Source organism: Oratosquilla oratoria, chromosome 4 (assembly GCF_046742065.1).
Source record: "Oratosquilla oratoria isolate Oo_2021 chromosome 4, ASM4674206v1, whole genome shotgun sequence".
In the NCBI taxonomy this organism is placed as follows: domain Eukaryota; kingdom Metazoa; phylum Arthropoda; class Malacostraca; order Stomatopoda; family Squillidae; genus Oratosquilla; species Oratosquilla oratoria.
The window spans coordinates 69,803,571-69,821,300 of record NC_134780.1 but is presented as its reverse complement, the minus strand read 5'-3'; the positions used below and the strand labels follow the sequence as shown (position 1 = coordinate 69,821,300).

Sequence of the window (17,730 nt, the reverse complement as noted above, 5' to 3'; positions counted from 1 at the left end):
AAGAAGGTTGTAGAAGAGAAGAAGCGAGCTTTCACAGATTGGTTACAAAATAGGACGAGGGAGTCATATGAGAGGTACAAAGAAAAGAAAAGAGAAGTAAAACAAAAGGTAAAGGAGACAAAGAGGAGAGAAGATGTGAAATGGGGTAAGAGTATGACAGAAAATTTTGAAAGTAATAAAAAGATGTTTTGGAAAGAAATTAAGAGAGGAAGAGGAGGCGAATCAAGGAGAGAAGAAAAGGTAAAAGGTGCAGATGGAGAGATGATAATGGAAGAGAAGGCAGTAAGGGGAAGATGGGCAGAATATTTTAGGGAGTTGCTAAATGTGAAGGAGGATAGGGAGGGAAAGATAGCTGCAGTGGGGAAATGCGAAGAAAATGAGAGTGATGAGTGAGGAGAAAATGGAGGAGAAATAAGGAAGGATGAGGTGAAGGCAGTTGTTAAGATGATGAAAGCAGGTAAGGCACCTGGTCTGGATGGATGCCATGCAGAATGTCTGAAAAAGGGAGGTACAGTGATGGTAGACTGGCTGGTGAGGTTATTTAATGTTTGCTGGAGAGAGGGTAGAGCGCCGGAGGACTGGAGGAGTGCCTGTATAGTTCCTCTGTACAAGGGAAAAGGGGACAAGTGTGAATGTAGTAGTTTCAGAGGGATTAGCTTGTTAAATGTAGTTGGGAAGGCTTATGGGAGGATCTTGATTGAGAGGATAAGGAGAGGAACAGAAGGAGTAATTGGTGAGGAACACTGTGGATTTAGGACAGGTAGAGGTTGTGTAGATCAGATCTTTGTGGTAAGACAGATATGTGAGAAAGCTATAGGAAAGGGGAAGGATGTTTTTTTGGCTTTTATGGATCTGGAAAAGGCTTATGATAGGGTAGACAGAAAGGCACTGTGGGAGGTTATGCAGATATACGGGATAGGAGGAAAGCTTCTGGGAGCTGTCAAGAGTTTTTATGAGAGTAGTAGAACTTGTGTCAGGATTGGAAATGGAGAGAGTGAGTGGTTCGAGGTAAAGGTGGGACTTCGTCAAGGATGCGTTATGTCGCCCTGGCTGTTCAACTTATACATGGATGGGGTGGTGCGAGAGGTAAATGCAAGGGTAGTGGGTCAGGGATTGGAGATGGTTAAATAAAATGGAGAAAAGTGGGAGGTGAGCCAGCTGTTGTTTGCGGACGACACTGCGCTTGTGGCAGGATCGGAGGAGGGATTGAGGAAGTTGGTGGCAGAGTTTGGGAGAGTATGTGATAGAAGAAAGCTAAAGAAAAATGTGGGTAAAAGTAAGGTGATGAGATGTACAAGGGGTGAAAGTGGCAGTAGACTGGAAGTGAGCATTAAGGGAGAGCGACTGGAGGAAGTGGATAGTTTTAGATACTTGGGTGCAAATGTGGCAGGAAAAGGTGGAGTGAAGGTGGAGGTAGAATGTAGATTGAGAGAAGCGAGTAAATGCCTTGGTGGATTAAAGAGTGTAATGAGGAATAGACATTTGGGAATGGATGCTAAGAGGAGACTGTATGAAGGAGTGATTGTGCCAACAGCACTGTATGGGGCAGAAACATGGAACATAAGAGAAGAAGAGAGAAGGAGTTTGAATGTGTTTGAGATGAGGTGTCTGAGAAGTATGATGGGGGTTACTAGGCTAGATAGAGTGAGAAATGAGGAGGTGAGGAGGAGAACAGGGGTGGAAAAGGAGCTGGGAGATAGGGTTGATGAAAGAATATTAGGATGGTTTGGACACATGGAAAGAATGAGTGAAGAAAGACTAGTAAAAGAGGTATGGAAGGCAGATGTGGAGGGAGTGAACATGAGGGGACGTCCTAGGATGAGGTGGATGGATGGGGTGAAGGGGGCTTTGGGGAAGAGGGGAATGTCTGTTGTGGAAGGACGGGAGAGGACAGAAGACAGGGGTGAATGGAGAATGGTTGTATATGGATGATGTTGTGATTGCATGAGGTGAAATGGGTGGGGGGATGGGGGTGAGGTAGTATGTGTGAGCAAAATTTGACGCAGCCCGAAGGGATTTCTCCCCGTCTTCTCCTTTTATGCAATAGGGAGACGGAGAGGGGGGGTCGCCGATTTAATGAAGCGGCCTTGTTGTGAATGTGCTGTGTCTTGCGACACTGCTTCTGACCCAGGGCAGTGGACAAGGTGCAGGGATGACCCGTCATCCAGGAGGTGCTAAGATAAGAGGGAGGGTGGAGGGGTGTGGAGTGTATTCAGGGATGGAATGGGTGGAAATGATTTTATGCCTTTTCCTTTTTGGCTACCTCCCTTGTAAGGGGAAAAAAAGCCTTGGTATATGTATGTATGTATGTACTTTGAAATTATACACAACACACATATACGCACACACCATCCTCTTGCTTAAGGGAGATAGTGCCGGCCTGCAGTATTGTGATGCTTGTCAAGCCCTGAACGGTACTCGATCTCAGTTCCGCTGAGTTCGCAGGCTGAGACGCCAACCATGATGGATTGTGATGACATCATGGTTGAGGAATTCTTGTCGTCGGGGATTGTGTACCCAAGGGAACGGCAACGGTGGGTTCCGGTCCCGGTGAGTTTTCTGTGAACAGGAGGTTGTCCCTCGGGATCACGGGGTAGTTCGAAGGAGAGGGAGTTTTGGGCAAAGACTCCCGACGCTTTCCTTATCGGGTTATACTTGTTCTCTTATCTTGGCTGCCTTCAGGCTACTTTATTCTCCTACATGAGGCCCCATTGGTCGCGATGGAGTTCTGGAACGGGGCCATGAGAGGAAGGAGAAGAAAGGGAGCTCTATATGAGGGGGCCCTTAGAAACAGGCCCCTGGAAATGGGGCCCTGAGAAAGTTGGGGATAGAGTTACCTTCCTTCCTTTCGTCTAACCCCCCAACTCCTCCTCCTCCTCCTCCTCCTCCTCCTCCTCCTCCTCCTCCTCCTCCTCCTCCTCCTCCTTCTCTTTCTACTTCTTTTACTTCACCTCTTCCTCCATTTTTTCTCTTCCACCTCTTCCTCCTCTTCCATTACCTCTGCTTCCTCTTCCTCTTCCACATTTCCCTCCTTCCACCTCTACTTCCTCCTCTATTTTCTCTTCTACCTCCTCCACCCCCTCAACCACCTCCCTTCCACCTTCCCTCAACTCTTTCTTCTTCTTGTACCTTTTCCTCCTGTACTTCCTCAACATTTCTCTTTCATCTCTTCCTTTCCCCCTCCACTTTTTCCTTCTTTTTCTCCACCTCCACCCTCTTTTTCCTCTTTCTCCTCATCATTCTCTTCTTACTCATTTTCCACTTCTTCTTCCACCTCTACTTCCTTTTCTTCCTGTTGCCCTACCCCTTCCTCCACTACCTCCTTCTCCTCTCCCCTTCTTACTCCTCTTGTTCTTCCACCTCCACCGTCCCTTCTAATTCCTCACCTCCTCCTCCATCTCTCCCTCTTTTCATATACCTCCTGCTTTTCCACTTCCTCTCCTCCAGCTCCTCCATTTCCTCCCCCTTTTCCTCCTGTTCTTCTACCTCTACTTCCTCCTTTTCCTTCTCAACCTTCTCCTGAACATCTTCTTTTTCTTCCAACTTTTCCTCCTCACCTTCTACCTCTTCCTTTGCCAAGATCGAAGATCGACATCCATACATTTTCTTTCTTTGGCCACTTGCCCTTCTCCACCCCTCAGGCCTCCTCGAATCACCCCTCTCCCCCCATCCACTTGATCTCGCGCCTCAATGCCATACCTTAATGTATAATTGATTTCACAACACCCAGTCGTCTGGGACGGGAACGAAGAAGAATTGAAACGGGAAAGGAAGAAGAAATAGCTTCTGGAAAGGACAAATAAAATAAGAGGGGAAGAAAAGAAGGAGCAAGGAGAAGAGCAAGACGATTAAGAGGAAAACAACCGTAAAGAAGGAGGACGAGAAAGAGAGGATGAAGGCCGAGAAGAAACAGGGGAAACATAGAAAAGGGGGGGGAGGAAGAGGAGGAGGAAGAGGAAGAGGAAGAGGAAGAGGTGTGGGAGGAGAGGTAGTGAGGATAAGTGAGAGAGGGTTATTCGAACCTCTCGAAGGAATAAATGGGTCGAGCAACACAATGACGGGGGAAAGTAAAAGGTGACGTAAGGATAAGACGTCAGAAAGGGGAGGAATAATTAGATTACGAGGGGAAAAGGGAAAGGGAGGAAGAGGGGAAGGGGTAGAGGGGGAAAGGGCAGGAGCTTCTGGGAAGGGGTGTGGGGTGTGGAAGGGCGTCAGCTATAAGGAACGTAGGGAGGGGGGACTAGGGAATTCGGGAGTGATCAAAGGTATCAGGAAGATTAAGGGGAAGGGATTGGAACAGTTGCCGCGTTTAAGGGTGGCGCCAGTAAGAGAGTGGGTGTGGCGGAGGGAGGGAATTTTGGGGAAGGACGTTAGAAATTAAGTTTGTAGAAGCAAAGGTGAAGGGAGATGTGGTAGATATTAGTGAGAAGAGATTGAAAAACCTTGAAGCCCTCCTTCTTAGAAGACGTGGTTTTGAACCACAAAAAGCGGTTATGTGTTCCATAGATTTTTGTTCTGCTTAAGGACCGGCGAATTGACGCTACCAACGGACGGGCTCCAACTTGAATGGCGTCTCGTTCGATCGAGACCACAAAGCATTTGCATAAAATCGCCTCTTGTTCTTAGCCCCCCCCCCACATCAAAAAAAATATATATATTTCTCTGTAATGGAAAACACTAAAAGAATTCTCTCCAATATTCAGAACGAAAATTCCTCTCGAAAGTGTACCAGAAAAATGTAAAGTGGCTTTGCCATCCACAGTTTTCTTTATTTCGGAACTTCATAATTCATTGCGAATATTGGAGTCTTCCTAATTATGGAGATTCCTAACAAAGAGAACTGCATGGACACCCCACATCACAACGAAATGGCTGAAACTCTCACGATGAATCCCTATGTACACTTTGTTTTGGCTAACTCCTGGTAATATTTTGGGTTGAGGAAACGTCACGGTAAAGACCTTATCACACTGGGATATTTTTCCTCCGACTGTTGGACCATATTTGCAGCCCGCACCTTGCAGAAAGGAATCTGATCTGCTGGAGGAAAATGATTTTCCTCCAGCATATTAAATGACTATGTATTTGTTGAGAAAATAAAATAGTTTGCCAGAGAGTGATTTTACGACGGAAAAAGTGCTGGAGGTGGGCAATACCGACGATGAATTGGAGATTGAAGGAAAAATAGCCCAGCGTGATAACACAATGTAACACATGTTTTGTTTATCTGTATTTTTTCATGTTTATATATGTATTTCGTGTCACTGAATCCAAATATCACATTAGTTTTGACGTAACATCGATATTTCTTTATTTATTCTTGATTTTATATTTTATTGTTATATACGCAACCTTTCTCTACAGTAGTTAATTGATTCAATCTACTTTAGCATTCTAAGGATAATTATACAACATCTAGTATTTTTTTCATAATATGAAGTGTATTTAAGAGCTACAATATTAGTAAGAACAAAATAAACAACACAACTTTGCACTGCAAGTGTTTTGATGACTCTTCTCATGATTAGAAGTGCTTTGACGATCGAGATTTTCTAGAATGCATGCTTTCGTCTTTTCTGACTAGTGACCATATGTAATCTCCCATCATAGCAGTATTCCATCGTCCTTGATATCTTCTTTCCATAGTTGCGATATCCTGATGAAATCTCTCGCCATGCTCCTCACTGACAGCCCCCAAGTTTTCGGGGAAGAAATCTAGGTGAGAATGCAAGAAATGTATCTTCGAGGACATACGACAACCAAGTTTCCTGAAGTTCTCAATAAGCTTTGCCACTATTTGTTTATAACTAGGGTCCTTGTGATTTCCTAGGAATCCACGAACTACATCACGAAATGAACACCAAGCTTCTCTTTCAACTTTCGTCATCGCTCTTTCCAGTTTCTCCGACTTCAACATTTTGTTTACCTGGGGTCCAACAAATATACCACCCTTGAGCTTAGCCTCAGATAGCTTGGGAAACATGAGACAAATTTCTTGGAAAGTTTCGCCTCCAAAATCCAAAGCCTTCACAAACTGTTTAATTAACCCTAGCTTGATATGAAGTGGGGGTAATAAAACTTTTTTCGAATCTACTAGAGGCTGTCTGAGAACATTTAACATTCCTGGCTGCAGTTCAACTCTTGGGGGCCAATGAACTTTATTATAATGATCATCATCAGCCCTGCTGTCCCATAAACAAAGAAAACAGGAATACTTTGTGCATCCCCCTTGTAAGCCAAGCAAAAAGGCTAGCATCTTGAAATCACCACAAACATCCCATTTGAATTCAGCATAATTGATTTTTTCAAGAAGCTGTTTGACATTATGATAGTTTTCTTTCTTCTGTACTGAGTGTGCAAGAGGCAAAGATGGGTTTTTATTTCCATTGTGGAGCAATACTGCTTTGAGACTTCGTGTTGAGCTATCTATGAACAGTCGCCATTCTGCAGGATCATGTTCGAGTCCAAGGGCTGTAAACAAACCAGTAACATCCTTACAATAACACATATCATCACTAAAGTCATAGTAAATTTTAAATTCTTCATGTCGTTTCCGGTACACAGATGTCCTGCTGTCTTCTCCTAGTAGATTCCATTCTTTCATCCTTGATGTAAGAAGCTCAGCTCCTGACTTAGTAAGACCTAAGTCTCTGATTAAGTCATCTAGCTCACTCTGACTTGGAAAGTGAGGCTCCGAAGTCGTTCTTGGTGCGAAATCTTCGTCTCCCATTTCATGGCTGCTGCTACCTGCTGACCCTTCAGATGAAATTTCCATTGCATCTTCCATCTGGAAAGAAAGAAATAACTAAATATAGCAACTTCAACAAAGACGAATAGCATTAGTATTCCATATATCTTTAGGAAAGTACTTAATATTGAAGTTGATTAAAAGTAAAGAGAGTATGATAAAAATAAACTTGCATTTTCTGGTGGTTGTGGTACTGGTAAGCTATCATCATGTGGGACAGGTGCTCTAGATGATGGTATGTCTGGATACTGCAGAGCTTGTCTTCCTTTCACTTTCCTGTACTTCGTCACATCAATCATACAAAAGTAGCAGTCGTCGTGATGGTTCTTCGGCTCTCTCCATATTCTAGGAATGGCAAAAGGCATTGCCCTTCCTGTACCTCTCAGCCATTCTTCTAGAATAGATCGGCAGCTTCCACATATCACATGAGGTGCCCATGGCTTGTCCTGGTCACCCATGGGCATTCCGAAATAGAGTCTGTACGCTATCCACACTTTAGCACCTCTCACGATCTTATGTAGTACTTGTTTTTTTCCAATATAATAACCACACACATAGCAAAATGTATCAGGAGAATTTTCACATCCTCTAGTAGCCATCTTAACAGGTAAATAGTTCAGTCATTGATATGAAAGAGAAAATTAGATAAACATTTAGTAGCAGACCACATAACAATTCCAAAATATACATGGTAACATTGAAATTATATGTATTTCTATAACGGTCGATGATACAGAAAAAATAATTGCGTATTTGAAATCAGCAGGTAAAATTGATTAATAAACTCTAAAAAAAAATACAATAAACAAAACTTTTGAAAAAAAAAATGTTACGTTGTGTAATGCCTTAAAGAGTTGGGTTCATCCCTGAAGACCAAGGAGTCAGCCCCTCGATTGAATAAAATCGGTTGTCGGCAGATGATTTAATTCAGTTGAGAGAACCTCCGCCCTCTCACACACAGCAAAAGTGTTAGGTTTAATATACGAGAATAATGATATATTGTGTGCCTTAAAGACTGCTTGAAGGGAATATAAGATGAGAATTATATGGAAGAGAAGAAAGGAGGGGAGGAGGAGGAGGAGGACGTGGGGGAGGCACTAAAAGTTGCCCTGGATCGACTTAATGCCAACGGAAAGGGAGATGTTATAATTTAGGGCAGAATCGTTGTGAAGGGGCGGAGGGAGGGAGGGAGGAATTAGGGGCAGATCAACATTGACGTTGACGGCGAGGGACAGCTACACAAGGGGATGGAGTTAACAAGTGTGTGTTCACGTCTGTATCCCATTATCTGTGTGTGCTGACGCGATCACCTGAACTTCTCACATCAGAACGATAGAAAATATCTTTCTTTGTAGGTCCACTGATACAACACTGTTTACGACTCGTTTATATTTAGAGAATACTACTTCTATATGTAGAGTACGTATCAGATACTTAGTACTCAAACACCTAAGTGTATAAGACATTTGCTGACAGTTCTGATACATGATGGATCAGGTACAAGAATCCGCCATAGGACATTTGTCCACTGAGGCGTTTGCCTGCGCACGCACACACAATTTGGAGACATGTGCGCATGCGCCTGTGATGATGTAAGCTTCATATGTGCGTGTGTGTTGCGCATACTTGTGTACTGAAAGGATACCATTGTGGACACCAGAACATTGACCCATAAGACATCAGAACTATACAACTGTGTAGTATCTTTCACTGTTGCTGTCATACAATTCTGTTGAAAACACCTTGAAAGTACTCTATATGGAAAAGTATTCAACAGTTAATACATACATATACCAAGGCTTTTTCCCCCTTCCAAGGGAGGTAGCCAAAAAGGGAAAGGCTTAAAAACACTCCCACCCATTTCATCCCTAAATACACTCCACACCCCTCCCACCCTCCCTCTCATCTGAGCACCTCCTGGATGACGGGTCATCCCTGCACCCTGCCCACCGCCCTGGGTCAGAAGCAGTGTCGCAAGACACAGCACATCCACAGCAAGGCCGCTTCATTTAATCGGCGACCCCCCCTCTCCGTCCCCCCTTGCATATAAGGAGAGGACGGGGAGAAATCCCTTCGGGCTGCGTCAAAATTTACTCACACATACTACCCCACCCCCCCGCCCATTCCTCCTCATGCAATCACAACATCATCCATATACAACCATTCTCCACTCACCTCTGTCTTCCGTCCTCTCCCTTCCTTCCTCAACAGACATTCCCCTCTTCCCCAAAGCCCCCTTCACCCCATCCATCCATCTCATCCTAGGACGTCCCCTCATGTTCACTCCCTCCACATCTGCCTTCCATACCTCTTTTACTAGTCTTTCTTCACTCATTCTTTCCATGTGTCCAAACCATCCTAATATTCTTTCATCAACCCTATCTCCCAAATCCTTTTTCACCCCTGTTCTCCTCCTCACCTCCTCATTTCTCACTCTATCTAGCCTAGTAACCCCCACCATACTTCTCAGACACCTCATCTCAAAGACATTCAAACTCCTTCTCTCTTCTTCTCTTATGTTCCACGTTTCTGCCCCATACAGTGCTGTTGGCACAATCACTCCTTCATACAGTCTCCTCTTCGCATCCATTCCCAAATGTCTATTCCTCATTACACTCTTTATTCCACCAAGGCATTTACTCGCTTCTCTCAATCTACATTCTACCTCCACAGTTAATACCGAAATATATATATTTGCGAAACTGTGAGGACTCGTGGATTAAATTTTTGTTCTGCAATAGAATATTTGCACAACATGTTTGTATTTAAGGTCTATATGTACGAGTATATATGTGTGTGTGTGTGTGTGTGTATGTGTGTGTGTGTGTGTGTGTGTGTGTGTGTGTGTGTGTGTGACTGTGACTGTGACTGTGACTGTGACTGTGACTGACTGACTTACGTATAACTTAGGCCAAGCCAAGGTCACCATTGACGTAAGAATATGCTGCACAGTTGACACCCCTGAATTGGATTACCCGCCGCTCTTCATAGCTCCACATAAAGGAGCTTCGCGTCCTCCGAAGCGTCGCGTGGCTGGGGTTCAATGGACCCCAGCCTGCGGCGCAACAGCGGTCACAGGATGGCGAAACAAGGTCAATAGGTCACTGAGGTCATTGGGTCTATTAACAGCGGCTGCCGGTCATTGCCATTTGTCTCGGTTGTCTGAGCATAAAGGGTATAAATGATGGTTTCTGCCAAAGTTTAGCGCCTGATGATCCAAGTTCCTGATTTCCCCATCCTTTTTAACCCATGCAGGCCTAGTGGCCTGTTTACACATATACAGTATCTCTGGCAAACTCCAGACGATTTTATTGAGCTTAGAGGAGGTCCCGGGGCTGACTCCGCTGTAAGCCCCCTGGCATGTTACAAATGAGGCACCGTGGCTTGCTTGCTTTTTTTCTGCTTTTAAGGTCTACAGGACCGGCCTATGCGCTGGGGAACAAAACAGTCTCTGTACTTCACCACGGTGGCTTCCTCACGGGAGCCAAACCTCGTCAGCTCAGGCAAGTCGACCTGGTCCCGTCTTTGGCCGAGGAAATCAAGATGGTCGACACTTCCCCGATTCACCCCAGAGTCATTTGCACAAGTTTTGCGTTGGCTATTGCCAGGCAATTTTTTCAGTTGAAGAGGGACCACTTAGCGCTAGAGGGCAGAAAACAGTTTCAGTTAACTCATTTAGGCCCAGTTTAAATGTTTTTTGGCTAACGCCAAAAGATTTTTTTTTCAACTTAAGAGGAACAGTGTGGCCCCAGAATGTTGAAAGCAGTCTCGAGTAACCGAGGCAGACCAAGTGTCACCTTCAAAGGGTCCTGTTGTAGCAGATACCAGACGAAATAATGGATAAGAAAATGTCATACGTAACAAATCCTTGTGGGCCCCAAAAGATCAACAGCAACAGGAGTGACAGTGACACTTGAGGACATTCTGACACAGGTCGTGATTTTTTTTTTCTTCTTTTGATATCACTTATTAGTTTTTTCACGTTACTCCAAGGTTTCGTTTTTCCCTAACGTCATTTGAAGACATGTTGGAGACTGATCTCATCCCAGAGACACATTCAACAGATTTTCTCATGGTGATAGCAAAACGGAAACCTGTAAAGAGTGTCATTAGAAAGAAGAAATGAATTCCTTCCTTGATAAAGGAGCGCCACATTCATCGATGAATAGAGTAGCCTAGCGGCAGCCTGAACGAAATGTGAAGTACCACCCGGTACGAAAGGGGTTGACTGCCTCATCGTGATGGCATACTTTGTTTCGATGTCAGTTGGTTCATGACGAAGAAGGCCAGGTCCGAACTCAACAATATACCCCGACTTTTAACAGTTGTTTTGTTTAAAAGTGTCTGTAGACGGGAAAGATCAACTTGTAACTGACCTTGATTTTTTTTTATCTTGTGCCTAGATACCTGGTTAAGCCGTTACTTGTCATGCGGCGCTGACTTGTAGCCGTCTCGGAACTACCTGATTACTAGTTGCCTTGTAATACCTCGCACCACTTTCGTTACTGATGGAAGGCTGTTCATTTGAATAAAATCGTATGTCGGCAACTAGAATAAAGCTTTGAGTCGTTAGGGCTATTTAACTTCTCTTCAAATCAGGGACGTACTTGGCAGATTCTGTTCGAATGAACACAGGACGATTCTGTTCAGTTGAAAGGGACTTTGATAGAATGAGAGTCTTGATCGAGATCCCATTTTCTCCTGGAGAGCTGTAATCAGGTTGTGGTTAGGTTATTTTATTCAGCTGAGAGCAGCCTCCTGCGGTCAAATGGTTAGTAATTATCTCGATTAATTGGTGCTTCGTTAGTATTCGTCCCCTCGAGCGGGGCCATTGCCGTCTTCTGCCTTGCAAGGTCATGAAGTCGTCGCCGCTTTCACTAACCAAATTAACTTGTGTCATGTGTGTTGGTTCTCTTGTGCCTCCAGGCGATTTTACTCAGACACAAACCGTCGTGGCATCTACAGTTCACCAAGGGGTTGACTTGCATGATCTCTGCGTCTTTACTCTCTTTCGATCGGCCATTTGTTTATTAGACAGGGTTAAATGATTCGGCAACGTGCTCAACCCCTTCTATCCAATCCCTGTACATATTTTATTTTGGTTAACGCAAGACTTTCTTATTCTGTTGAGGGAGCGGTCTTGGAACAGAATGGAGTCTTGGCCGATGAGCGAGCCTTTTTCCAGGCTATCTCTAAAAGTAAACAAAATTGTCTCTATTTAGAGGAAAAAAAATAGCCAAACAGCTCCACCATCCTCCCTCCACCCTGGGAATTCCACGAACTCGACCAATTGAAACGTTTCTTCTTTTTTCAGCAACAGGCTCGGCCGGCTATTAGTATACAGATTGGGTGTTTAACCCCATAAATCTAGTGACGCACTTTATAGACTTTCTCTTGAACAGCACCAGACGATTTCATTAAGCTGAAAAGAGTCGTCTAGCATTAGACAAAACAAAATCCTGTAGTGTATATCACTGCTGAAAGGGTTGGTTTTATTTTTCTTTGTCATCTTTGTCTTCGACATTTTCTAATGAGCTTGTTTATTTATTTATCTATTAGTTCTTTTATTCCATCCACCTTCGTTATGAAACATTTCTCCTTTCGACGTTTATGTTTTCCCATCCCAATTGTAGTCTATTGTATCGTATGTTTTGTGCATACCAAACTTAAAAGAAACCGTTCTAGGAAGTGTAGAAAAACATACTATACGTAAGCACGAGCGATATACAAAGTCAGACCCTGATCTATGGACTACACTGCACACAAAAACATTTCTGTTCATAGAATTTCCTGTAAACATGAAGACAGCCATGATCATTGATCGATGTATATAGATAAGAATTTAAATAGAATAAAACGATTACGTTCAAGCATGAACATAGTAAACGATACAAGCTTCAGTTACACACACACACACACACACACACACACACACACACACACACACACACACACACACACACACACACACACATGCACACGCACGCGGCTCGACGGCGCAGTGGTACCGTTCGCAACCGCTATTCAAGCGGTCCGAGTTCGATATCTGCCCAGGGCTGAAATCATTTCAGCATCGCTGCACTGTGAACCGGCACTCCAGCTCTCATGGGCAAGGTGGTGTGTGTGTGTGTGTGTGTGTGTGTGTGTGTGTGTGTGTGTGTGTGTGTGTGTGTGTGTGTGTGTGTGTGCGCGTGTGTGCGCGTGTAAGGTCACAGCAGTACCATAGATCGGGCAAATATGAGCTTTGAATTCTCGCCCGGAAGTGTAATAACTGTCGACCACGACTCCAACATGTGATCTAAGACCATGGTGAATCACACAACACACGCGTGTACTTAACCCATAGACGACAATGATCGTTCTTGTATACTTTTTCTGACTGTCATCGGGCGATTTTATTCAGTTGAGGAACATTTTTAGGGAGAGAACACGGAGAGGAAGGGCACGCACGTGCACGTGCATCCTAGACGACAGACCTTGACCGAGTCATGAATGTGGGTGCCAACGCATCCACATGCAAACCGCCACCGTGGTAAAAGTTGGTAACTTTCCCGGGATCTCTTGCGCCATCTCCCCTACCGCCAACCCTCCCCTCCTTCTGCCCCTCTCCACCCTCTTCCCTTTCCCTCTCCCTCCCCTCTCCCCCCTCTTCTCTCCCCCTCCCCTCTTCCCTTCCCCTCCCCCACTTTCCTCCCCCTCCCCCTGCCCACGACCTTCTCCAGAGTTTAGTCATTGTATGTCTTTATATATGTACAGTATATGGATATGCAGTGGCGGATTCTTGGGGTGGGTAAGGGGGCTGAAGCCCCCCTCATCCCAAATTTGTTTTTTCATTACTTCATTGTAGAGGTCGAGAAACATGCCACGTGTACACCGGTACATGGCAGAAAGTAGTATTGCAATGGCAGAAGTATATTCAATACATCATTATAATGTAAGATTAAGTATTACTTTTGCCCAATATTCTGGAAAAAATTAAGTGAGAACATATACTTCAGTTTATATTCAAAATAATCGTATTCGTGCTACAGAGTACATCTCTTTAAAAGCGTCATCTATATTTACAAAATTCAGGTTAGTCCCCCCAAAGCGTCATCTACATTTACAAAATTCAGGTTAGCCCCCAAATTTTGATCCTGGATCCGCCACTGTGAATATGCACACAAGTATGTCTATGTATATGCATTACATACATACCAAAAGGCTTCTTCCCCCTTATAAGGGGGTGGCCCAATCAAATTACGCACCCACCCTACACCAATCCCACACCCATCCAAAAACCCATTCACTATCACTTACATCGTAGCTCCTCGCGGATGAAAAGTCATCCCTTTCCCCTCTAACTACACTGCTCAAGCCAGGGACACTACTGAAAATAGACAGGGAGTCTGGAGGAGATAAATTAGAAGGTTGGTGGTTCGAGTCCCGCTTGAGTTTCAGTACGTGACAACTGTAAGGGCATATGGTCTTAATCCCCACTCCCCAGAGCTTCGATGAAGGTATTCATGCCTAGCCACCTCGCAGCGCGTGGAATTAAGGATGCTCCCAACAGTCTCTTGTTATTGTGATAGCTCCGAACAGCACACTCCTTAGCCCTTGTCCCACATATATGTTCTACCTAGATAATGCACCTGTTAGCAGTTCTAGCTGCCTTGGTCCGACTATGGTCGCTCGCTCCTTTTCGGTACGTGTACTAATTAGGCCAGGGCCAGTTCACCAATTCCCCAGTGATTTGTTTTTTCACCTCGTTCGGCGCGGTAAAGCGTTACAAATTCTATTCTGGCTAACGCTAATCTATTTCATCCGTCCGAGGGGACGTCACCATTGTAAAATTCTAAGAGCTTTTTTCCTCGTAAGTTTCCCGAGCAAGTTTTCTCCTACTCCCATTTTTCAACCCAAACCCTGAAGAAATTCCGCTCTAAATCTGTGACCCAGTGAAGCATAGTCCGAACAGCTGACGGGCAAATAGTGGAGAGGTGTAGTTCCTCTGCCAAGTACTTTGAGCAAAGGGTCTTTGAGCTTTCCCTTGCTCTAAGTTGAGAAGTAGAAAGTCGGTTAGCATCTGCAACATTAGCGTGGAGTTACTGAAAGTCGGAGGTAAGGTCATGATCCGTTGGCTGGTTGTGGTGTCCAGCTGTTTGACAGTCCGGTACCAGTACCATTTCATCTGACTGGAAGAAAAGGTCTGGTCGTTCCTATCTAAAAGGAGGAAGGGGACATGCAGGACTGCAGCGACTGCCCATTGTGCCGGGCTAGTAGTGTCATCAGAAGCGTACTGGTCTCGCATTCGCTCTCTTGCGAGTTCGAATCCTTTACTCTTCTCCGATTCCCAGCAATGATTGTTACCTATCCCAACAGTCCAAGCACATGCAAAAAAAGGTAACTGCTTCTGTCTTAGCTACGCGCCTCCTAGTATAGGCTACTCGCCATGACCGGCATCTTTCTCGTTTATTCAGGAGTGAGGCAAAGGTGCTTACCCGCCTCCATCATTTTTCAACACTTGCAAGGGCAAAGTTGTCGATCAATGTCATTGTGAAGCATTAATTGGCAACACCTTCGCCTTTGCTGATGATGCTGTACTTCTTGCAGAGCTGTTGGAAGTCCTGGTCGCAGGAAGGCAAGGCCGCTTTGATTCCAGGCCTCCCCAAATCAAGATCAAAGTCCAGGCATTTGGAAACTTATAGATGACAGTTTACTCTACCCATGCATGTGGCGATGACATTAAGCTTTTGGAAAGCTTCACTTACCTTGATAGTATAGTGCATGATTGGTGGGTCCTGTCAGGAAGTCCTTCGAAGGATTTGTATTGTCCATGGCGTTATGAACTCACTGAACCAGATTATGTGGCGTTGTCTACATTTATGTAAGATGATTAAGATCCGAATTTTCAAATCGTTTATGCTCTGTCTTGCTGTACGGCTGTGAGACAGTGACACCGAATGCTGACTTGAAGAGGCATCTCGACGTCTTTTGTATCAAATGCCTTCGAAGAATTATGAGTTATCGCTGGAATGACTGTGTATCAAACAAAAGACTCTTCCGTGAGACTTGGTCTAGGCCTGTTACCACCATTATTCGTGAATACTCCGGCTATGGTGATCTCACTCACAGGGTTGTCTCCACAAGAGACAACCCTCGATGAAGAAGACGAAGGAGACGCCCTAAGAACTCGTGGATGAGGCAAGTCGACTGAACCAGCCGAGAATTGTTTGAAAAGGGAATGGTAGCTGCATGGGAGCTTGCTCAGAGAAACCGTGGAGGTTGGCGACGGCACGTGAGTGAAGTGATGCGTATCCCCGGCATATGCTTTCAATTGAGGATGACATCTTACTCATCTCTGCTCCAGCCCACTCTGCTGCGCCCTACTCCTCTTCAGGCGCGTGACCACATATGGTAACAATCTCTTTCATTGACAATTCGTAGCCGGCTTAAGGAGAGAATAAAGCAAAACTGCAGATTCGTCATGGGTTAGAGTCTCCATGTATTGCAGGGGAAATCAAAGGTATGCAGATGCTGGACTAGCATCACTGAAATAGTGTGCAGCCATGTTCCATGCTGCCACATTCCTTAGGAAAAGAAATTAATTTATACACTGATCTTCTGATCTTAGAGTCTTCTCACAGTTCCAGATATAGTTACTTCCTCCTCCTCCTCCTCCTCCTCCTCCTCCTCCTACTCCTCCTCCTATTTCTCTCCTCTTCCTCCTCCCACTATTCATCCTCCCGTTTCTTCTCTATACCTACTCCTACCCTTTCTCCTGTTCTTCCTCATCCTCATCCTCCTCTTTCACATCTCCTCCTCCTCCTCCTATATCTATCTCTAAACACAAACAGCCTCGTTAGGGCCAGTAGGCCTGCTGTTGTCTGTTCTTCCTTTGTGTTTCTTTGTGTTCCTTTCTACTCTTCATCATCCTTCCTCTCATCCTTATCCTCCTCCTCCTCCTTCCCAACCCCACTGATTTCTCCCCAACCCAACTATTTTTCCTTCTATTCCCTGAACATCTAGTCTTCTTAGCCTCGTTGTCTACATAACGTTCATCCTTCCTCTCCTCTTCTGCGTGTACTTGTTTATTTACCTACCCCTTCATCCCTAATTCCAATCGTCTCCCACCTCTTCCTCCCCTCCTTCTCTTCTACTCTATTATTGTTTCAGTCTTCCTTTCTCTACCTACTTTCGTACACATACTCCTCATTCACCTTTCTCTTTTGAATTCTTTCACCTTCTGCGCTGTCCTCTCCTGCCTTGCCCTCCGTTACTCACCTACCTCCCCTTTCCCCACCGCCACCTCCATTGTTTTGGACCCACGTGCCGGTGCACTTCGGAACTTCATCTCATCACATACTTCTGTCGCTCAAAATGTTGGTTCACCTGTTGCTGCGGATTCTTATTGCTATTAATGTTGGTGCTTTGGTGCTAGTGCTGGTGCCAGTGTTGGGTGTGGTGTTAATCAGGATGTTGTTACTGGTAGCAGCGAAGGCGGGAGTAAAGGAATAGGCCCACGAGACTTGCTACCTTTGAGACATACCCAGAAGGACGTAGCAGGGGCACGTCGATTAGTGTACGAGATTCGAAAGGTGCCTTTTTGTAATGTGGCGACTGCGCTAGGGTCGAAGCCGCTTGTCTAGTGACCGGAGATCTCGCCTTAAGGAAGCTGTACGGAGGGAGGGGGAGGGGAGGGGAGGGGGCACATTGGGGCACGGCGGCGTCCTAGCTAGCGGGTCATGGAGAGCAGAACGCAGAACGGAAAGCGAGTGCTTCATCAGTTGACGAGAAAGAGTGGTCAGGACAGTAACCGCGGGAGATTGCGCAGCGCTGTTGAGCGCAGATGTGTCTGTTCGAAAGTAAACAATAGTTAGAACGAAAGAAGCGGTCGAGCAAGAAGGGTTGGGCACTTTGATCCCATTCGGTATTCTGTCAATCGCCTATTTGCTCCGAAGATCAGCGATCTCGCCACCATGATGGAAGCTATGTGAGTACCAAAA

At 45.0% G+C, this 17,730-nt stretch overlaps 1 protein-coding gene across 6 annotated transcripts in view; it reads left to right on the top strand.

The window, feature by feature from the left end:
- MESK2 (misexpression suppressor of KSR 2) overlaps positions 1-17,730 on the top strand; it is a 745,500-nt gene that overhangs the window by 618,480 nt on the left and 109,290 nt on the right. The window contains exon 1 of one of the 6 annotated variants that reach the window (XM_076184261.1): positions 17,574-17,717. The exons of the other annotated variants lie outside the window; for them this stretch is intronic. Coding sequence (XP_076040376.1) covers positions 17,704-17,717 — 14 coding nt within the window. The 5' untranslated portion in view covers positions 17,574-17,703. Of the gene's footprint in view, positions 1-17,573; positions 17,718-17,730 lie in introns of those variants that run through there. 6 annotated transcript variants of the gene reach the window in all.